This window comes from Ictidomys tridecemlineatus, chromosome 9 (assembly GCF_052094955.1).
Source record: "Ictidomys tridecemlineatus isolate mIctTri1 chromosome 9, mIctTri1.hap1, whole genome shotgun sequence".
Taxonomy (NCBI): Eukaryota; Metazoa; Chordata; class Mammalia; order Rodentia; family Sciuridae; genus Ictidomys; species Ictidomys tridecemlineatus.
Genome location: NC_135485.1, coordinates 120720434 through 120740386, shown reverse-complemented (window position 1 = coordinate 120740386; position 19953 = coordinate 120720434). Strand labels below are relative to the sequence as shown.

Below are 19953 nucleotides of genomic sequence, written 5' to 3'. Positions count from 1 at the left end.
ACCATAATGGGATTCGCAGTGGTTTGTGTAACGAACAAAAGTCACTGCCAAGAGACAGATCACTAAAAGCAGACGGAGAGGGGTGGGTAAGAGGTGGCCTCGGAGGAGGATAATGGGAAGCCGGTCTCCTTCCCATCTGGTCTCCAAAGCCCCCTTCATCTTCCAGGTAAAATGAATGTCCCTTCATCCATCATCCGCAGTGAACGCCCTCCCCCAGGCGAGCCGACAATCTTCTCTCTGATTAAACCTATTAGCCCCGAGCTAGGCGGCTTTGTGGAGCCAACTGAGGCTCTCCATTGTGGCCTTTGTCCGCGGAATTTAAGCATTTACATAATGCATTAGCACGGAACTCAGCACAGGGTCGGGACATCGCGTGGCCAGTTTATCAGCAGCTCCCTCACACGGCGACTCGCGGGGACCACCCTCGCGGATGCGCCTGGTTCAGGCTGCAGACGCGTAGTGTTTAGCCTCCCGTAGGCACTTCAGGATCGCTGCGCTTTAAGAGAAATCGGTAACGTTTCCGTGAGTAAACCGAAGCTTGGGCCGTGTGACCCTAACGCCAGAAAAAAAACTAGACATGAATCCTCCTTTCCTGGTGGACGTTGGGGCCTCACGGTTTTTCATGCTGACGGTTGGACTGCCGCGCGCTCAACGGCCACTGGTACTGTGGAGCGCAGAGGGTCCTCGAGTTCCAATCGCTTGCGCTGGGATCCTGATTCGAGGGTAACAACCCCATCCACCCGTGTTCTTCCTGAAAGCACCAGGGATTCGGGACACTTAAGGGGGCGGGGGAGATATCATTTTGAGAAAGAATTTGCAGGCTTTCCAGGAGCGCACACTTGGCAGAGTGAATGCAAACTCTTTAGGAAGCCAACGTCTCTGGGTATCCATCCCTTCGGAAGGAGTGGTCCTACTCAGAAATCGCGCCCTAGGAAACTTTCCACTGAAGAAGATTCCGAAGTTTTGAGAACGTGCCCCAGTCTCGACAGGTGCAGGATCTGTCGCGTGGCCACGCCTTCGGCCTCTAAATCAGCCGCCTAAAGGCCAGAGTACTTCGGGCTTCAGTGCAAGACAGAGCCCACGGCAAAAGGGGGACTAGGTGCCGAACGTGAGAGCTCTGGGGCTCTGCCCGCGGGCTTCCAAAGAACCCTGGGTCCTGCTACCTCCGGGCGAGTGCTCTCACCAGCACCCAATCAGTGCTCTCGCCGAGTCAATGACCGCGTTCGTCCCGCCCCCTCGACGGTGATAAAAGCCGCAGCGAAAGCAGTGCTCTGGACGAAGGCGCGTGGTTCTGCACCCCGGCACCTTCCGCGAGGTGTGTTTCTTCTCTCGCTCCTCAGAGCGTGGGTCCCACTGTCCCCGCGGTCGGCAGCTACTCTAATTCCTCACCCTCTTCAGCCCGCAGTCAGAATTGGCAGAGCTGCTTTCCAGGCTTCTCTCCCTCCGCTCCTTTTCTGTCTCCCTCCTTAGCAGTCGCTTTACCTCGCGGCTTTGGGTCGCTGGCGGGCCTGCAGGTGAGCAGCAGCGCAGCGCCACTGTCTGGCGAGTTTACCTTGCACAGCCGGACTCGGGCCACAGCAGCTGCAGCAGCACCTCTCCCAAGACTCACTCTTCCTTGCAGAATGAAGAACCCGATGCTGGAGGTGGTGTCCCTACTGTTGGAGAAGCTGGTCCTCTTTTCCAACTTCAGGTTTTTCAGTTTAGACATCCCGGGAGAAGAAAAAGGATGGAAAAAATTCTATGAGGTCAACTGTTTCCTCCGCGGCGACTTACTGGAAGTGCCCCGGACCCACCTGACCCACTATGGCATCTACCTGGGCGACAACCGTGTCGCACACCTAATGCCCGACATTTTGTTGGCTCTGACCAATGACAAGAAGCGCACGCAGAAAGTGGTCTCCAACAAGCGTCTCATTCTGGGCGTCATTGGTAAGGTGGCCAGCATCCGCGTGGACACAGTGGAGGACTTCGCCTATGGAGCCGACATCCTTGTCAATCACCTGGACCAGTACGTCAAAAAGAAGGCTCTGCTCAACGAGGAGGTGGCCCGGAGGGCTGAGAAACTGTTGGGTCTGACCTCCTACAGCCTATTGTGGAACAATTGCGAACACTTTGTAACTTACTGCAGATACGGTTCCGCGATCAGCCCCCAGGTCGACAAGGTAGGATGTATGACTCTAGGGAGTTGGGCTCGGTGGGGACGCCCCCTACCATCTCTGACATTTTCTCTTCCCTGGTAGCAGGAATCTTGTGTACCTCCCCCACTATTTCCACACCATTCACCATTCTTAAGAGTTCTAGATTAAGTACGGAAAGCTCTGATGTTTCTAAGGGAGACAAAGTAAGTAAAATAAATGTCGAAGAGCTTTGCAGGATATGCTCAGGAAAAGGCTGTAGCCATGCAGGACCGCTTCCAGCAAATCCAGACAGCAGCCCTGTTATTGCTGCAGAAGTCATCAGATATATACACAACCATAGTAATTCAAATGACAAAGAGCAAGTGGTTGAGGGGTCTCAGGAAATCTTTTGCAGTAACTTGCAACTTTTCCCAAGAATTGCAATTGGAAGGAAGGTGTGTATTGTATTTATTTAATCCATAATATTATAAATATTAAAATAAGGAAGTGTGCATATTTGTCCCTCTGTAAGCTCCCAGGAGTGAATTCCCTTAGCTTAATATAAACTACCAAAATGTCCTGCTATTAGGACATCCCTGATAAACCCTTTATTTCTGTTTTTTTTTTTTTTTTTTTTTTTTTTTTTGCTTCAGAGAAGTTTTCTCCTTGTACTGTGAATCTTTTCCTGTATTGACTTTAATCCCCATCTAACTCCCTCATTGTTAACCATCCTTTATCCATTAGCTCCAAAGATAGTTAGGGCATTTACAAGTTCCCCAGGGATCAAATCTATTGATTTTTCAAAAAGAGCTCTTTAAATGTTAGAAGGTAATTTTTACAGGAACTTTGAAAAAACAGTATTACAATTTAAGATTCTTAAATGAGCCACAAATCCAAGGGCGGGGGCAGATTGTTTTCTTTTGGAATCTCTTAACTTTTAAAGATAGTCAACATTTTAAGCCTGCCACTTCATTTGCAATTGGAAGCTTTCTCAGCCTTCACTGTAGTTGTTAAAGAGGTATTGTTAATATTCACTCTTCTTAATGGAAACCTGGGTGAACACACAATGAGCTTTAATATTCCTGTTCACATTTAGATGAAGAATCTGAGTAAATATAATCAAATCTTAGATTTTTAATTGCTCCACATCTTACTAATTTTTTTTACCCAAATGGGAACTCCCTGCCCCACAAAGCATGAAAGTATTATGTTTTTATACATTGATGTATGAAACCCCTGTAGATTTTTTATAGAGCTCAGCCTCAATCTAGGAATTCTTTCCCAAGCAAAATTAAAATACAGTTAGAACACTGTGAAATGATTCAAGAATCACAGCTCCAGTCCAGGCCTGTTTAGAAATGAACTTGCCCACATTTACAAACACTGTCTCTAAAAGTATGCAAAAGGAAACACGTCAGATTTACTTAAGAACCAAGCAAATCATTTCTCCAAGGAAAATCAGTATTTCTATCTAGTAATTAGGAGTTACTTCTTCATGGAACACATGGAGCACTGTATTATATATTTCTACAGAAACAGAGTACAAGTGCTTTTTAAAGCTAGTAAAATAATCTGCATAAATAACTAGTTGTAGTAGTTTTTCATCTTTGGAAACTTTGTCAGGTTTAGCAGCAGTGGAGAAGTGTTTTAATTACTGTTGCTGCATAGCACCTCTTGTGAAACTGAGTTTTTGTCTTCACTTTGAATGGTCTAACAAACAATTTTGGCCACAGACTAGATTTCCTCAGGGGGAAAAAAAATCTTCATCCCCAAATTTTCTAATTCTAAGAACTGTTTTTTGAACTTTCCCAGAGAGAAGTAGGCCATTCATAATAAAGAAGTTCTACTTTTTAGAAATATAAGAAATTATTTGATTCTGGATTCGATTGTTGAAATCTCCATATTCAAAGCTATTATCATCTTAACATGAGCGTGTTAAAGTGGTCTCTTACTTAAATTCATGTTGGAAAAAAAAAAAAAAACACAAAACTCTCCCAAAGGTTTTCCCTCAGAAAAACACTGCAGTTAGTTTGAAAATGAACTGGGAAAGAACCTTTTAGTTCTTTGTGATAAATTCTTTTTACAAGTTTAGAAGCCATAAAACTAAGAGATTTTGATATTGCTTTTGATCATTAGGATTTTGTAAATCATAATTTTATAATTATACTTTATAAATCCTTTGATTACAACGCCTTATGCTTTTTCTCCTATGATGTTTTTTTCTGACTTTGCTAATACTGTTTTTTTCTTTGCCAAAATGAATATGAACAGAAAATTGCTCTACATCTTACTAAGTTTTTTTACCAATGGAAACAGAAAATTTTTCATTTTCTGTGAATTCAGCACTCACAAAAGTATCCCTACAGGCTTCTTGATCCCTTTCTAGAAACTTCCTACTGTTCAGTACCTCTAGAGATGCCTCCTGGGCTGATGGCCAACTGAACAAGAACTGGAACATTAGAAATGAAATGCTCTTTGAGAGAAACTGCTTCAGGGGAGAATTTGCCCCAATTCTTAGTTTGCCTTCACTAGTAGGATGAAGAAGAAGCAAACATAACTGTATCAGGACAACTTACTTACCTAAATACGCCTTCTGGTATTTCCAACCTCCTTTTCTAACTGTCCTGAAAACTTCATTCATTTTGATCATCACTACTTTTAAGACAATGTTCTTATTAACTAATGTTTTAGTTTAGTAGAAAAGAAACAAATCAGGGCTGAGGTTGTGGCTCAATGGCAGAGTGCTCGCCTAGCATGTATGAGGCACTGGTTTCGATCCTCAGCACCACATAAATATAAAATAAAGATATTGTGTCCATCTGAAACTAAAAAATAAATACTAAAAAAAGAAACAAATCAAATGCTTGACCTATAAATAGATCAACATCTGGATGATTAACAGGATGATTAACAGGATGTTTCTCTCTTAAATAATATGTAAAAGTATGAACAGGGATAACTATGCACAGTTAAGATAGTATGTTAAAATATATAGTCATTCACTGAGAACAAATTTTGAATGGATCCACTCCTGTGAGGACAGAGGATATGGCAGTAATGTTCACCACAGACTTTATTTCCACCAGAAGTAAAATTTAGCAGTTTTATGCCTTATCAGTTCTGTGTTTAGGAAATATATCTTGAAGGAAACATAAATCTAGAAAACTACCCTGTTTTCTAGTTGACATCTTTCTTGACTTATTTAAAAGAAATGAAAATCAATAAACAATTTTTCTCATTGCTTACAGACTAAAGTGGAAATTATTTTTTACTAGCATTGACTGTTAATATCTTTTGCTATCTTATGAGCAATTTAACAGAAGACTTAATGATTATTAAATATGAACCTTATAAAATTCAGCATAACAATCTATGATATAAATTATAAGAAAGAAACTTCACATTAGTTTTGTAGAAAAGAAAAACTTAAAATGTAATTCATTATTATAAAACTTGATTAAGGAGCATCTCAAAATCCCATGTAATGTGAATTTTATCAATAAAGGTCAACTAGGAAAAAATTTTTTAAAATATACAGTCATGCATCCTTAGTGACATGAGAAATGCACAGTTAGGAGATGTCATCATTGTATGAACATGATAGAGTATACTTACATAAGCATTATCATTTTACTGGGCTATGTTCTATGTGTGGTCAGTTGTCAATGAAATGTCACTATTGTGACTCATGACTGTATTGAACTTGTTTATTGTCTCCTTTAAGAACTTGGAAACCAGCTGGGCAAGGTGTGCACACTTGTTGTAATCCCAGCAGCTTGAGAGGCTGAGGCAGGAGGATGGAGAGTTTTTGAACTCAGCAAAAGTATGGGGCTAAGCAACTCAGTGAGATCCTGTCTCTAAATAAAATATAAAATAGGCCTGGAGATATGGCTCAATGGCCGAGTGCCCCTGAGTTCAATCCCTGGTGAAAGAACTTGGAAACCCAGCTGTGGATACAGCTCAGTGGTACAGTATTTGCCTAGCATGTGCCAGATCCTGAACTTGAGCCTCAGCACTGCAAAATAAATAAACAAATTAATTAATATGGAAATATTCCCAAGGCTTTTGGAAGCTAAAGCAGGAGGATTTTTTTTTTTTTTTTAAGCTTCAATGTTCTAAGCTATCTTGGTCAATATAACAAGAAGAAAAACTTTGGAAACCTCGCTGTCCAATACTCTATAAGACACTATAAGAGAACTTAAAATCATACACAATGCCATGTTCTGGAACAAGAGCTTAAATCTAGTATGAATAGAAAAACTCTTTAAAAATGATAATCGTTAAATTCTTGCAGTGACAATGATGAGGTAGAGATTCTCAACAGTGATAATAATCATTATAATACTTTACATTTATATAACTTGTAGAAGAATATAAAATACACTGTTGCATAGAAGATCTCATTTGATCCCCACAGTTGCCATGGTATTTCTATGAAGAGGAGTTGTATTTCTATGAAGAGGAGTTGACAGGTTAAGTGACTTATTTGAGATCACTCAGTCAATAAGAGGTGGATTCAGGAATTCAACAGAGGCCATTGCTTCCAAGTAAAATGGTTTTTCTAAGAAAAAACTACACATTAAGAGAATGCATTACTGAAGGTTATTTCCAGTAACCAATTTATGTGTGCATATAATTGACGGTGAATATAATATATTTAGACAGGGAATGGGATATGACAACAAAATGAGACTAATTTTATGCCTTCAGATTTTAAGCTTTATATAAAGTTATTATTGACATTGAGCATATTTAGAATGGTGAATTAGAAAAACTGAATTCCCCCTAACAATAAACTTAATTCTGTTTTTTACACAGTATTAGAGATCTTTCTTATGTAATTTTAGAACATGCTATTAATACTAACAAGTATTTGAATATTTTTAACCTTTCATCCTGAATAACTTTTAGCTTTCTATAAAATTCTGTATTTTAAAATTTATTAACCTAGTTGTTTGTTGTATTATTTCACCTATTCAGGATATAGAATCAAGAAACTGAGTTATCTACATTTTAAATTTTTTCACATATCACACAGAAATTTCTAGTTCTCCTGGTAGACAGAAAATAGTTGTAAAAACTGTTTTGCTATTTGGTATATGTGATTCTTTTAGGTTTAGCTACCTTTCCTAACATTCTTAACTTTTATTTTCCAGTTTTTTGAGATGCTGAAGATAATTATTCGTGATCAGAGAAGTGTTCTTGCTTCAGCGATCTTGGGATTGGTGTCTATAGTCTGCATGGGCCTGGCATCATATACTACCTTTCCTGCAATTATTATTCCATTCTGCTTATGGATGGTTGCCTAATTACATGTCCCCACATTAGTGTGTATGTATTCAGCATGTAAATGTATTTATATTTATAGAGCACAAATCACTATAAGCCTTGTTAACAAAAAATGTGACCTGTAACCCTGTGTTCTGGATAAAAATGTGATTAAGAATCACACCAAGTGCTTACCATGTAAGCCCAAGAACAAAGGCTTTCTGAATCTTCTCAGGCAGTTCTGTTGCAAAGCACTATCCAAACCTTGGAAAAGTGACAGCTTGTGATAGAATTTGACAGTACAAGAAAATCAGCCCCTAAGGTGATGGCCAGAGGAGATTATTTGTGTTGTGTTTTTCTTCTGCAATCATGGTTGTGAGTCTTGAATTTGAAGATTGGAAGACTTAACAACTGTGCTAACCAATTTAATGTAAGTTTATTTTGTTTTATTGAAAAACTTAACATTAAACTGAAAGCATTTTCCAAATGCAGATGAAAACATGTTTGATGATTGGCTTAAAAGAACCACCACCAAAACACAATGTCCTTTTTCTTGCATATTATATATTATCCCAAGCAAGTCAAGAAATCTTATTTTCATTACTTGAAATCATTCTAGGCAAAGTTAAAAGTTTAATGAACAAGTAACTGACCAGTAAGTGTGGAAGTCTGTGTTTTCCTGAAGAAATAGCTACAATAGCATTAAATCTGATTTGATTATTTAATCAGAAGCCTGGCATTGATAACTTTTTCCTTTTATGTGTCAATATTGTTATTTTAAATCTGAGAAATAAATGGATATGGATTAAAATAATTTGGATATTGGACATATATGTATATATATATCAAATGTATTTGGAGATATCCACATATGCACCAATTAAAAGACAAATTAAGTTTATTCTTGATTGCTCTATTATACTGGTGTGGTTATTATAGGGTATCTGTTGAGGCGAATATAAAAGCAAGTCCAATCTGTTTTCTTGTGCCTTGAACCATTAGATATATGTGATTGATTGGTTATCTATTGAAGCCTTTACCAGTAACGTATGGTATAATTTTTTTACAGATTTCTTTTTCTGGTCAGTTGTCTCCATTTCATTTCTAGCCATACTTTATGTCCTTAAAATAATGATGCTACACCAGAATATAAAACCCAAATAAGTAGGACCAAAGGAAATTACTGGGTGAAATAATTTTGAAGTGTCTCCATGCTACCTAGCATGTAAGTTGACTTCACTGCGGCTGGCGAGACACAGCAGCGTTAACACCATCCCGAGGCATTTTTGCAAAATTACCAGATTCAAAAAATCAATCACAAAATAGATTGTATTTCAACTATTAAAATTGCTTTATTAATATTGAGAATCACAAAACAATAAATCATCAGGACAGTGAGGTCAGCTATTGATCCAATTAGAACAAATTTAAAGAGCATATTTTAGTTTAACTGAAGTTTTATCACCCTTAATTTGCCCACATAAATTCAGTTGTATTATAATATGAACTAAACTTTGTGTTTAATTATTCAATTTAAGTGTTTAATTGTTTTCAAATTTTTAAAATTAAAACACTTAATGGCAATACCAAAGAATATGGGTGTTCTGTGGGTCTATTCCATTCACTTAAAGTTATCTTAGGAATGTATGCAGAATATCAACCACTATGAGAACCATTGTGCTAGTGGTTTTTCACTTCTTACCCTTGTATTGATTGTTTAAATAAATTCATTTCTTCAAAATATAATGTCCTCATAAATAATTAACACTCTTTTGCAGTCTTGAGTATTAAAGGCAGGAAAAAACAACAACAACAATAAAACACTGTTTGAAATTAAATCTGTGTTCAAAGATAAGGAACATTTTATTTTATTTTAGTTTTGTATCAGGGATTGAACCCCAGGGGCGCTTACCCATTAAGCCACATACCTAACACTTTTTATTTTTTATTTGGATACAGGGTCTTGCTAAATTACTTAGGACCTCACTAAATTGCTGAAGCTCCCTTTGAACTTGTGATCCTCCTGTGTGTGTCATGTGTTCGCCATGTTCAAGGACCAACAAGGAAATTCTTAAAGTTAGAATTAACGTAATTACTCTTGACTCACTTCATACCTTTAACCAAGCTTTAATCCATCATTCAAGTGCTCATTGTGTGCTAGGCACTGAACTGTTGTAACTTCATGCTCTAGAATTAATATTGTTTTAAAACTTAACTGTTACAGAGTATATATACTGCTATGGGAATAGAGGAGAAAAAGCAAGTCAATTTGCCTGAAAGGTCATCTTATTTGAAGGAGGCAGTGCTAGGCATGAAGCTGAGAATAGTATGAAGTGATCTTATCACACTGATAAAGAGGGAGCAGGAAGGAAGGTTTTATTTATTTAATGTTCCACAACACCAGAATTATTGAACTTCTTAGGAGAAAGGGAGATTCTTTGTTTCCTGTGCTAAATTTGGTTGTTTAACAAGGTAGAAAGAGAGCATGCCTTCCTGATGATGGCAGTGAAGAAAACCTTGTGTCTCCTAACTTGAAGCAGTTTATGAATTTCTATGGACTCAACCACTTATGGTTCATCCTTATGATCCTACAAGGCCCTTATATTTATATATTTATATTCTAACTTGTAAAATCATAACCGAGTAGTATCTGATGGCATTTCTCGTTATTAGTTTGTTCTTTGCCCTAGATGGAAGTTGAGAGAACTCGTTGGGGCTTAGATAGGTTGATGCAAGTGTCAGGCACCAGTCATGTGTTAGGATGAAAAGATGCAAGAGATGTGGATCTTTAAAGCTGATGGCCTAGTAGGCAGAGACTTTCAGCAGTTGACATCTGAATAGAGCCAATTGAAGGCATGGAAAGAAAAGTGGTTGGGTTTAATAACTGACAAGGCCAAAATTATAGGAACTGAGTAGTGCCTTGAAAATATGTGTTTATTTTTCCAGGAGACAGATCTTGGGCAGGACATTTTACATGCTGGAAACAGTATACGTAAATGCATGAAAACTGCAACAACGTGGCTCATGCATAGCTGTGAGGTACTCTATTTTAATGGAAAACATTAAACTGCAAAGAGAATTCAGGCAATTGTAAGTGGTTCAAGGGCCAGAGCAGAATAAGTGTGGTGGGTAGAGATATCAGGAAAGGAAAGCAATGGTCAAGTGGTCTAAGTCTTCTGCAGACCAAGAAGTTTGGACTTTATATACAGGCAGTGGAGATTTGGAATACAGAAAGCTAACTCCCAAAAATATGGTGGAAGGATGGAGGCTTGTGCAAGAATGGACAAGAGATTTAGCTTAAATCCTCAATCTCAAATAAGGGTCTATAATTTTGAGGATAGAAAGCAAACAAGTCAAGGAAGTGCAAATAGACTTTAGTCAAATCTTTTCATTTTACTCATGAATAACTCTTGGTGGAGTGTTAGGGAAGAGTCCTGCACTCTCTCCAAAAAAAAAAAAAAAAAAAAAGATTCCTGAAAAATAAATTAACTTGGTCACTATGTGTATATATTGAATGCTCCTGGTCTTTGCTCTGCTAGAGATGCTTCTTTCTAAGGAAAATCAAGTATGAATTTGTTGCTTCAACTTTTCTTCAGAATACAGTTATAGTTCTTATTTTTCCGTTTTCCATTTCATACTATTAATGTCAAATATAAAAAAAAATGTTTTCCAGTAATATCAAGTTGGGGCAGTACAAAACTCTTTTGTTATGGATGAGAAGCATATGAGAAATAGTGGCCAATCTTTGTTTTATATGATCTATTTGGAGAGTTTTAACCCAGCCTCTGTCAGATAAACTAATTTTATATTTGATATGCATACATGTTGAATAAAATCAATTTTACATATTGTTCTCTCTTTTCTTTGGATTTGAAATACATAAAAGTAGGTCACAAATACTTTTTTTGACATGGTAGCTCTAAAGAATATTGCCCGTTCAAGCTTCCTTCTCCATTTATTGAATATAGATTTACATGTCTGAAATAGAACTTTATGCAGATCTGCCTTCAGACGTATGTGTTATCTACATCTCAAAGCCTACCTTGATTATGAAGGCATGTGTAATATTAAACAACAAATCTCTTCTCCATTCTCCGAAATTAAGCAGTAACAACAACTAATGAGAGCTATGCTATAAACTCCGTAACCACATTTATAGTGTTACCAAAGCATCCAGCAGTGTGAGTGGCAAGGGTTGGGGTATGAGCAGGGCCATTATTGAAATGCATTTACAGGCAAGCACCAAACATTCCTGAACTGAAACCTTAAATATCTGAACATATTTACAGATGCAAAAGATCAGAGGAGTCAAAGTGCTTCAGAGTGAGATCAAGAACTTGGCTGCCGAGTTCTTTCCACTATACCAAATAGGTCTTGGAGGTCTCACAGGAATTGGACAAGCCTTCCACCAATCAATGTATTAATTTCTTATACATTTTCTGGGTACTCTAAACAGGACCATAGGGCCACAAGAGGATGAACTACTTAGAATCTTTTTTTTTTTTTTGGAACTACTAAGAATTCAATCTAGGAGCGGTGTACTTCTGAGCCACATCCCCAGTCCTTTTATATGTTTTATTTGGAGACAGGATCTGACAATCACATAGGCTGTTCTCAGATACTCCTGCCTCAGCTTCCCAAGTAGCTGGAATTAGAGTTATGCCCAGCCAGCACTAGTTAAAATTTTAGTTGTATAGTTGCTTAGTCTAATGAGAAAGAATGGCAAGCAAATAGATTTTAAAGCAGTGGTAAGCTCGTACAAGTGTCAGAAAAGCAAAGACCAGACCTTTACCTGTCTGTTGGGGTCCAGTGAGAAGAATGTTAAAGGATATAAATATTGAAAGTAAAAAAGACCTCCCTTTTCTAGGTCATTCCAGGCACTCAAGAACAGTAAATACAAAGGCCCGGAGTCATGTGAGAATCCTTAACACTGTTGGTTTGCTCCCGGTCATTGAAAACAATGGCCTGTGTTTATTTTGCTGCTTTGAGAGATGGGGGCCAGTCCAGTCAAAAGGAACTCAAGGCAAGATCACCAAGGACTTGGCACTATGAGAGTCTGCAGTTGAGAGAAAGCAATTCCCAAACTTTCTAAGTGCCTTGCCTGAGTATTCTGAATGTGCAATTGAATGAGACATGGAAAATAGAGGAGGAAAGAAAACATAAGCATTGTGAGTGAGGTTTATTTAAGGATACACAGATGTAGGAAGTACAGAATCATTCAGTAGGTGAATGGTCACTTTTCCCTGTTCACCTCACAATTGCTCACACCCAGCCCAACCCCAGCAGCATCCTCTTTGGTTCTGGATGCTACTGCTGCTATTTCCACTGAATTTATAACTGCTGCTTCTATGGCTGACTACCTACTGCTATGAACTTGGTGTATTATTGTTTCTGCTGTCTCGTGGTTTTCATATACCTTCACTCTATTTCTTTTGGCCTCTACTCCACTCTCTTGCTTCTTTGCCTCTCATTTAGAATTGCCAAGGGATCTAATCAGGCTGACAAGTCATACCGCAACACTGATGGTCATGGTCAAAAGTCCTCTAGCCTGGTTACCTTTTGGTCATTGGTTCCTCCCACAGCCTTGAGACCAGTGCTTTCAGGTGATATCCTTGAACTAGTTGGTTGTCACCAAGTTGCAAAAGCATGTGCTCCAAGACCTGGTGACCTTATTTTTAAGGACTCACTTATGAGTAATCTTCCTTTGAAGATGGCTATCATCAGCCTTAGTCTAAAAGAGAGAGTAAATATCTGATTATCATTTTAGAAAGTTCACTCTGCAACAGTGCAGAAAGTGGATTGGAAGAAGAGATGTAAACTAGGGGATATAAAGTCTATTACCCAAATGTAGGGGAGAAATGATGAAGACTAGTTGTAGTCAATGGCAGTGTACATGGCACAGAAAGGAGCAGTGGGTGAATCTGAAGGGGTAAGAAAGAAGGATTTCATGCTGATTCCAACCAGGAAAGTGGCAACTGTTCTCAGTACTGCCCGGTGACATGCGTAAGAGCGTGCCTGTGTGGTACCCTGGTTTCTCCTCACCTCTCAGCCTCTGCTTCACCTTGGCCACTAGGTCAGAAACCAAGAGACAGAGCAGCCTGGGAAATAGGCTGTTGGCAAAGGTGAAAAATGTACCTGGGGGATTAAAGGTCAAAATAGGTACCTGGTAAGTATAACTGGTTGGTTTGTGGCATGATTTAGGGAGTTCGAGGAAATGGGTTTTAAGTAGGATGAACTTGGGCTGAGTTCATGAAGTTTGAGTCGCCTAGAGTCTCATAGTTAGAAATATAAAAGAGACAGCTGAAAATTGGAGTCTCACATACAAGATAGTTCAGGGATGAGGAGATATTTAGGTATAAAAGAGGTAGTTAAGGCCAATGATGTGAATTAGACCATCCTGGGAGAGTTCATGAAATTTTTTGTTTTCTTTTGTTTTGTTTTTAAATATAAAGATGAAAGACTAGCAAACAGGAGAAGGAAGAATGATCAAGAATAATTCCAGAAGTCAAGATTGAGGCCTAATGGTACAAAAGGTTAGAACAGACCAGGAGAGACTGAAGAAGCCAAAGAGAAGAAAGTCTTAGAAAGTAAGAGTGTGAATAGCATCAAGATATAGGACGAATCTGACAAGTAAGTCTGATCATCTTGATCAAAAGCACTACACTAATGCCAGGAATAGGGGTGTCAAGGAGGTCAGAGGGAGAAAGCAGACTGTAGGTAGAGATGTAAAGGGGAAACAACGGTGGGCCTCTTTTTCCTTGTACTTTGGTAGGAGGAGAAAGAAAATGAATAAAGCCCACAGACCCAGAAAACAGACCATAATACCTGACTTGTCTTTTCACTTCAGCATGCTTTGAGACAAAAACATATCATTACCTGCTTTATTCTTCAATTAGGAAGCATAAATCAGGGGCTGAGATTGTGGTTCAGTAGCTTAGCATCCATAATCCCCAGCGCATGCACATGTATACACACACGTGCGCGCACACACACGCACAAGAGCATAAATCACAATGTTCGTAATTCTTTTCTGAGGAACATTCTATGATATAATCATAATTGATGACTATCAGAGGTTTAGTTAGATCAATAAACAGCTTCTTTAAAAAAAACCCATATATTCATATTCAAATTCTCATCAGAGGAATTGAGGTGGGGTAGAAATAAATGCTGTATGGGACTCCAGAGCCTTAACTCTCATCCTTTAACAGAAGAATGGAGTAGAGGGATCAAGACTGTGCAAGATTCACATTCAAACTCTTTGGAAAGTTTCTGAGCAGCATGATCTTATAAATATTCAGATTCTCTACAATTAAGATATTCATGGAAAAACATAATGGAAGATTAAAGAAATCCAAGTGGGTCACATATCCAAAGACAACTGGACAGAGCAATGGTTTCTTATCCCTTTGTCTTATTCTGACCCAACATGTAAACTTTGAGATCACTTTTATCTCATGCTTAACTGAATCCCCTATCCTTTGAAGAAGAATGTGTCAGTATTTCTGACAAAATCTTCTTGTTTATATTGAGCTAAACAATGAACCCAAATTCCAAAATTTATCAGATTAACAACACTTGTCTGCTAATCCTGGCTCAGCCTGCAGTTGCCCCAGAGGATCTGCTCAGGCTGAAGGACTGGAGCTCCGTAAGCTTTACATTGGTTTAGAACGACCAGGTGTCTCACTGCTGGGTGGAAACCAAAAAGATAGCAGTTGCTATGTGCTCCATCGAGGCCGAGATTTCTTTCCTCTCCAAGATTTCTTTCCTCTCCTGATTCTCTTTTCCACACACTCTTTCCACTTCACCTCTAGCAAGTCACACACAAATGACTGCCAGGGGCTTTAACAATGGCAAATTCTTTTCACGCTCATTTTTTTCTGGATGGGGACTTAAGATGACCCCGAACTTCATGACAATGATTTGTAAAAACAGAATGGAGTTGAAGGCATAAGACAAGATGGGAGAAAATCTGAAAATGAGATTTAAAGAAATGAGATAAGGATTTACAGTGCTTAGTATGTTTCAGTGTCTAGATTCTCTGCTGAATGATGCTTCCTGTGACTATTAGGGCTTCATCAGAGGAATTGAGGTGGGGTAGAAATAAACGCTGTATGGGACTCCAGAGCCTTAACTCTCATCCTTTAACAGAAGAATGGAGTAGAGGGTCAAGGCTGCTGCTGCTGCTGCTAGGGTTTAATAAGATTTCTCCACTTTGTAAATACTCATTTTCTTGACCACTCTGGAACCACCTGAAATGAGGATCTTTTCTCAAAGTTTTTTTTTTTTTTTTTTGCATTGGGGATTGAACCCAGAGCCTAGTGCATACTTTTGAGGGGACTGGAGGTATATAGCTCAGTAGTAGAGTGCTCATGGTGCTAGTGACTGGGTTCAGTCACTTGTATCACCATAAAAAAAAAGATTTTTGAGAAAATGTACTTATTGCATTTATTCTTGACAGAATTCAGCTATAGGATTTGTGGACTTCTGAGATGAGGAAACTAAGAATTTCTTTTAGAGTAGTGATCTTCAAAATGTGTTTCTTTACTTGGTTTTCAAACTCAAACTTATCCCCCCCCCCAAAGTAAGTCAATTCTTTGATTCATAATTATTTTCTTAGAGGAAAAAAAGATTCAATTTTCATTCTTGGAACTTGATTTCTATTTTTTCCATGTTTTCGTCTTCCCATCAGGTCTAATGTCAGGTGCCTCTCCTCTCAAGAGCTTCATCTGGTCATCCGGGCTTTTCTAGGCAAGGTGAACAGATGCAGCATGCAGAATGAACATTTAGTAGGAGATCAAAACTACAAAGTTTTAAGTTTTATTTAATTAAACTGAACTTATAGAATGCCACCATATCCCACTAACCTGATTTACAATCAAATCACAGTGAAATTGCAATGTTGTATTTTGGGTGACTAATAATTAATACCATTAGTAATAGTAGAGTACGAAATCACAAGTGTGTAGGCAACTTTCCATTTCTGTAACAAATACCTGAGATCAACTTACAGAGAGAAAAGGTTTATTTTGACTCACAGTTTTGAAGGTGACCAATCTTTCCCTGACCAATGGACCCCATTGCTTTTGGCCTGTGGTGGCATTTCACGTGGGGGCATGTATTGGAGCAAAGCTTTTCACCTTATAGTGTGGAAGTGAAAGAGAGAGGGAGGAAGACATCAGAGTCCCACTGACCCCTCCTAATAACCTGAAATTTCCTACTAGGCCCACCGCTCACACTTTCCACTACTTCCCAAGAGCACCAAGCTGGGACTAAGGTTTAATATATGGGCCTTTGGAGGCATTCCAGATCCCAACTGTAGTGATGAGTTTCTTGGGGAGCTAGAGATGTAAAGGATAAGAGAAAATCTTCAGGTCATAGATGCTCCTGAACTCTAATAAAGCATCATGAATCAGAAGCAGGTGGCCACGGCAACTTTTGGCACGATAGTCTAGCAAATTAGAGATGATGGCATGTTCAGAGCTCCCAGACAATAGGGCTGGTGAGTCATAGCAGAGGGCAATCCAGTCTCTTCACTTTATATGCAAATTTTAGGTCGAAAAGAACTTGGACTCCAAGGAGACTTTGTGATAGAACCAGAAGAAAAATAGATTCTTCTGACACTTATTTCCTCTTTTACTCTGGGGATTCTATATTGATGCCTTGTTTGCAAGTTCCCCAGCTGGTAAGGGAATTCTTTCACATTGCAACCATTATTTGATTATTGTGGGAGAGGAGACTCTAATCCTAAAGTTATCTTCCTATCTAGACAGCTGCACAAATTTTTAGAAAAATAGGAAAAGTCAACTTTATCCCTCCCAGGTCATATTTAAATTGCTTGCCTCTGTCTGTATTAAGCTCAGAGAACTTTAACTGATGTGTCCAAAGCACAGATTTTGCCTGATATGTTTTTGGGGATTGAACCCAGGGCCTTGTGCATGTTAGGCAAGTGTTCTATCACTGATCTGCCTATCAGTGATAGATTTTGCCTATCAGCAGATTTTTGCCTAATCTGAAGGAGAACTGGTGGAGCCTCCTTTTTTTGTCTCTTAAGAACACACAGCCTATGGGGCTCACTTACCAACCACTCCATATTGTAGTTATGGGCTTGAGTGATACTAACTTTTCTTGCAAGTTGAGACAGCCAAATTATTTCCATGACAAAAAATTCAGATTCTGATTCATTCCTTTAATTCATATTACACATACTGATGTCACCAAGATGCTAGGTATTAAACTTGGCTGGGTCTACATAGCTAAAAAACAGAGTTTCTGCTGTCAAAAAAAAAAAAAGGTATGTTGCTATCATGACATTATGACTGAGTTGAAAGTGGCTTTAAAAATTATCTAACATGGGCTAGGGTTGTGGCTCAGAGGTAGAGTGCTTGCCTACCATGTGTGAGGCACTGGGTTCGATCCTCAGCATCACATAAAAATACAATAAAGATATTGTGTCCACCTATAACTAAAAAACAAATATTAAAAAAATTATCCAACATTTTAGCATTTAGTATTTTATAAAGCACTTTCACATTGACCTGGGTTCAATTCCTGGTACCCACACATACACAAAAAAAGAATTCTAGCCAGTGATGTAACATTAGGACTCAATCCTTGGTGTCTTTACTCCAAATGTTATATTATATCACACTATCCTACTGGGGACTAATGAAGTAAATAAAGTCATTAATTTCTTTTCACAATCATATTACCACATCTAGTCCATGATAATTTTGCACAAGAAGGCAACATGTTTATTTATATAATTTTTTTAAAGATGTTGACAAACCTTTATTTTATTTCATTTATTTATATGTGGTGCTGAGAATTGAACTCAGTGCCTCACACATGCTAGGCAAGTGCTCTACCATTGAGCCACAACCCAGCCCCTATTTATATAATCTTTACCTGTGATTTTCAGCTGCAGAGTTTACAGTTGAATATGATGCAATATTACAATCTTCAGTTTTCACCCAGGGAACTTGTATGGAAAGATGAGGCAGCTCCTGCCCCTGGAACCTGAAAATTAAGTTGACACAAATGATGTCTGGTTTTAGTTTTACAAGTGTATCTGTTATGAGCAGAATGTTAACTTCCCCCTCAAAATACATGTTCAGTACCCAACTCCCAATGTGATGGTACTTGCAGGTGGGGCCTGTGGGAGGTAATTAGGTTTAGATGACATTATGAAGGTGGAGTCTACTTTGCCGAAGTCTGGCTGGGCACAAATCATCGAGCTGGCAGAAAGCACTTGTATCTTCAAACAGGAAACTTTATTGCCTGAACTCCAACAGCACTCCATGCACACTCCCCAGGAACTCTCCCGAACACCACCCATGCGGCCCCCAGGATCACCACACACCAACCGGAACTCCCTCCACTGGGCTGCATGCATTCACTCTCCGAACTCCTCCAGACCGGGAACTCCAAAGTAGCAGGCCCCCAAGGCAGCAAGAGCCTCCCTATTACTGGTGTAAAGGTCTAAAATACAATTGAATCAATCCAGCATCATCTTAATGGCTTGCCTCTCAACCATTACTTCTGGCAAAATGTCAGGGGCCATTCTGACTCCGCTGTGGCTCTCAACACTACTTCATGGGAATAGGGTCCTTATGAGAAGACAAAGAAACCAGGATGCGCTATTTCTTTCTCCTGCCATGTGGGAGCACAGTTAAAAGACTTCCTTTTGGAAATCAGGAAGAGGGCCCTACCAGGAAAGAATTTGTCCACAACATGATATTAGTGTCAGTTGTTTTAAGTCACCTTATCTATGGCATTTTTTATATGAACCCATGTGGACAAAGATGGTGTCCATGCAACTTGTACCTAGTTACATTGATCCTGTTCTAATTCTGCAGTCCTCCTGTGAGGGCAATATGAAATTTATGAGTTGACATCATGGCGTATATTCCATAGAAAACTGCTTACAAAGCAACTTCCTTATGGGAAGCAATGCCACAGCAGATATTAAAATAAAACCAAGGCCTGTAACAATAACATCTGTCTGTTGGTATACCCACAGATGCACGTATGATTCCCTAAACTTGGAATCTTGGTATTTGGGAATTATACTCTAGGTATATGAAGATAATATTTTCTGGAAATGAATTTCATATTCTAAATGACAGTGCAGGAAATGGGAAGCTGAGATAACAGAAGAAGCAATTGGACCATCCTGACTCCTCATCCCAATTGAGAACTTTGCAATTCTTTTCGGTTATAAATCAAAAGATATAGGTCATATGTGATATATCTAATGATGTTGACTCAGAGAAATCTGTCCTGGCCATTTCCTAAAAGCAGACAGGCTGGAATATATATCTATACTTCTAAACTCCTCTGATTTTCATAACTTGTGGGTAAAGCCCTGAAATCCCTATTAATGCTGTTGATAAGCAACAATAATATACTTATATATCAATATGATAGTCACTTAAGAGATGGGAAAATATGTCAGAAGACACAGTAGAAGACAAGTAGGATAAATCTGTCTTGTAAGGATAGGCTTTCCTTCTTCATCTGGCCCATCCAGGCATTTTTAAATCAACAGCCTGAATGTCTGCAGCAA

The 19953-nt window shown here is 38.8% G+C and overlaps 1 protein-coding gene across 1 annotated transcript; it reads left to right on the top strand.

Moving 5' to 3' along the window:
* Nucleotides 1-406: 406 nt before the first annotated feature.
* On the top strand, nt 407-11233 carry Lrat (lecithin retinol acyltransferase). Its single transcript, XM_005330912.4, has 2 exons — nt 407-2162; nt 7274-11233. Exons 1-2 carry the CDS (start codon nt 1623-1625, stop codon nt 7424-7426), a joined length of 693 nt encoding a protein of 230 aa, XP_005330969.1. The 5' UTR covers nt 407-1622; the 3' UTR covers nt 7427-11233.
* The last annotated feature ends 8720 nt before the right edge of the window (nt 11234-19953 follow it).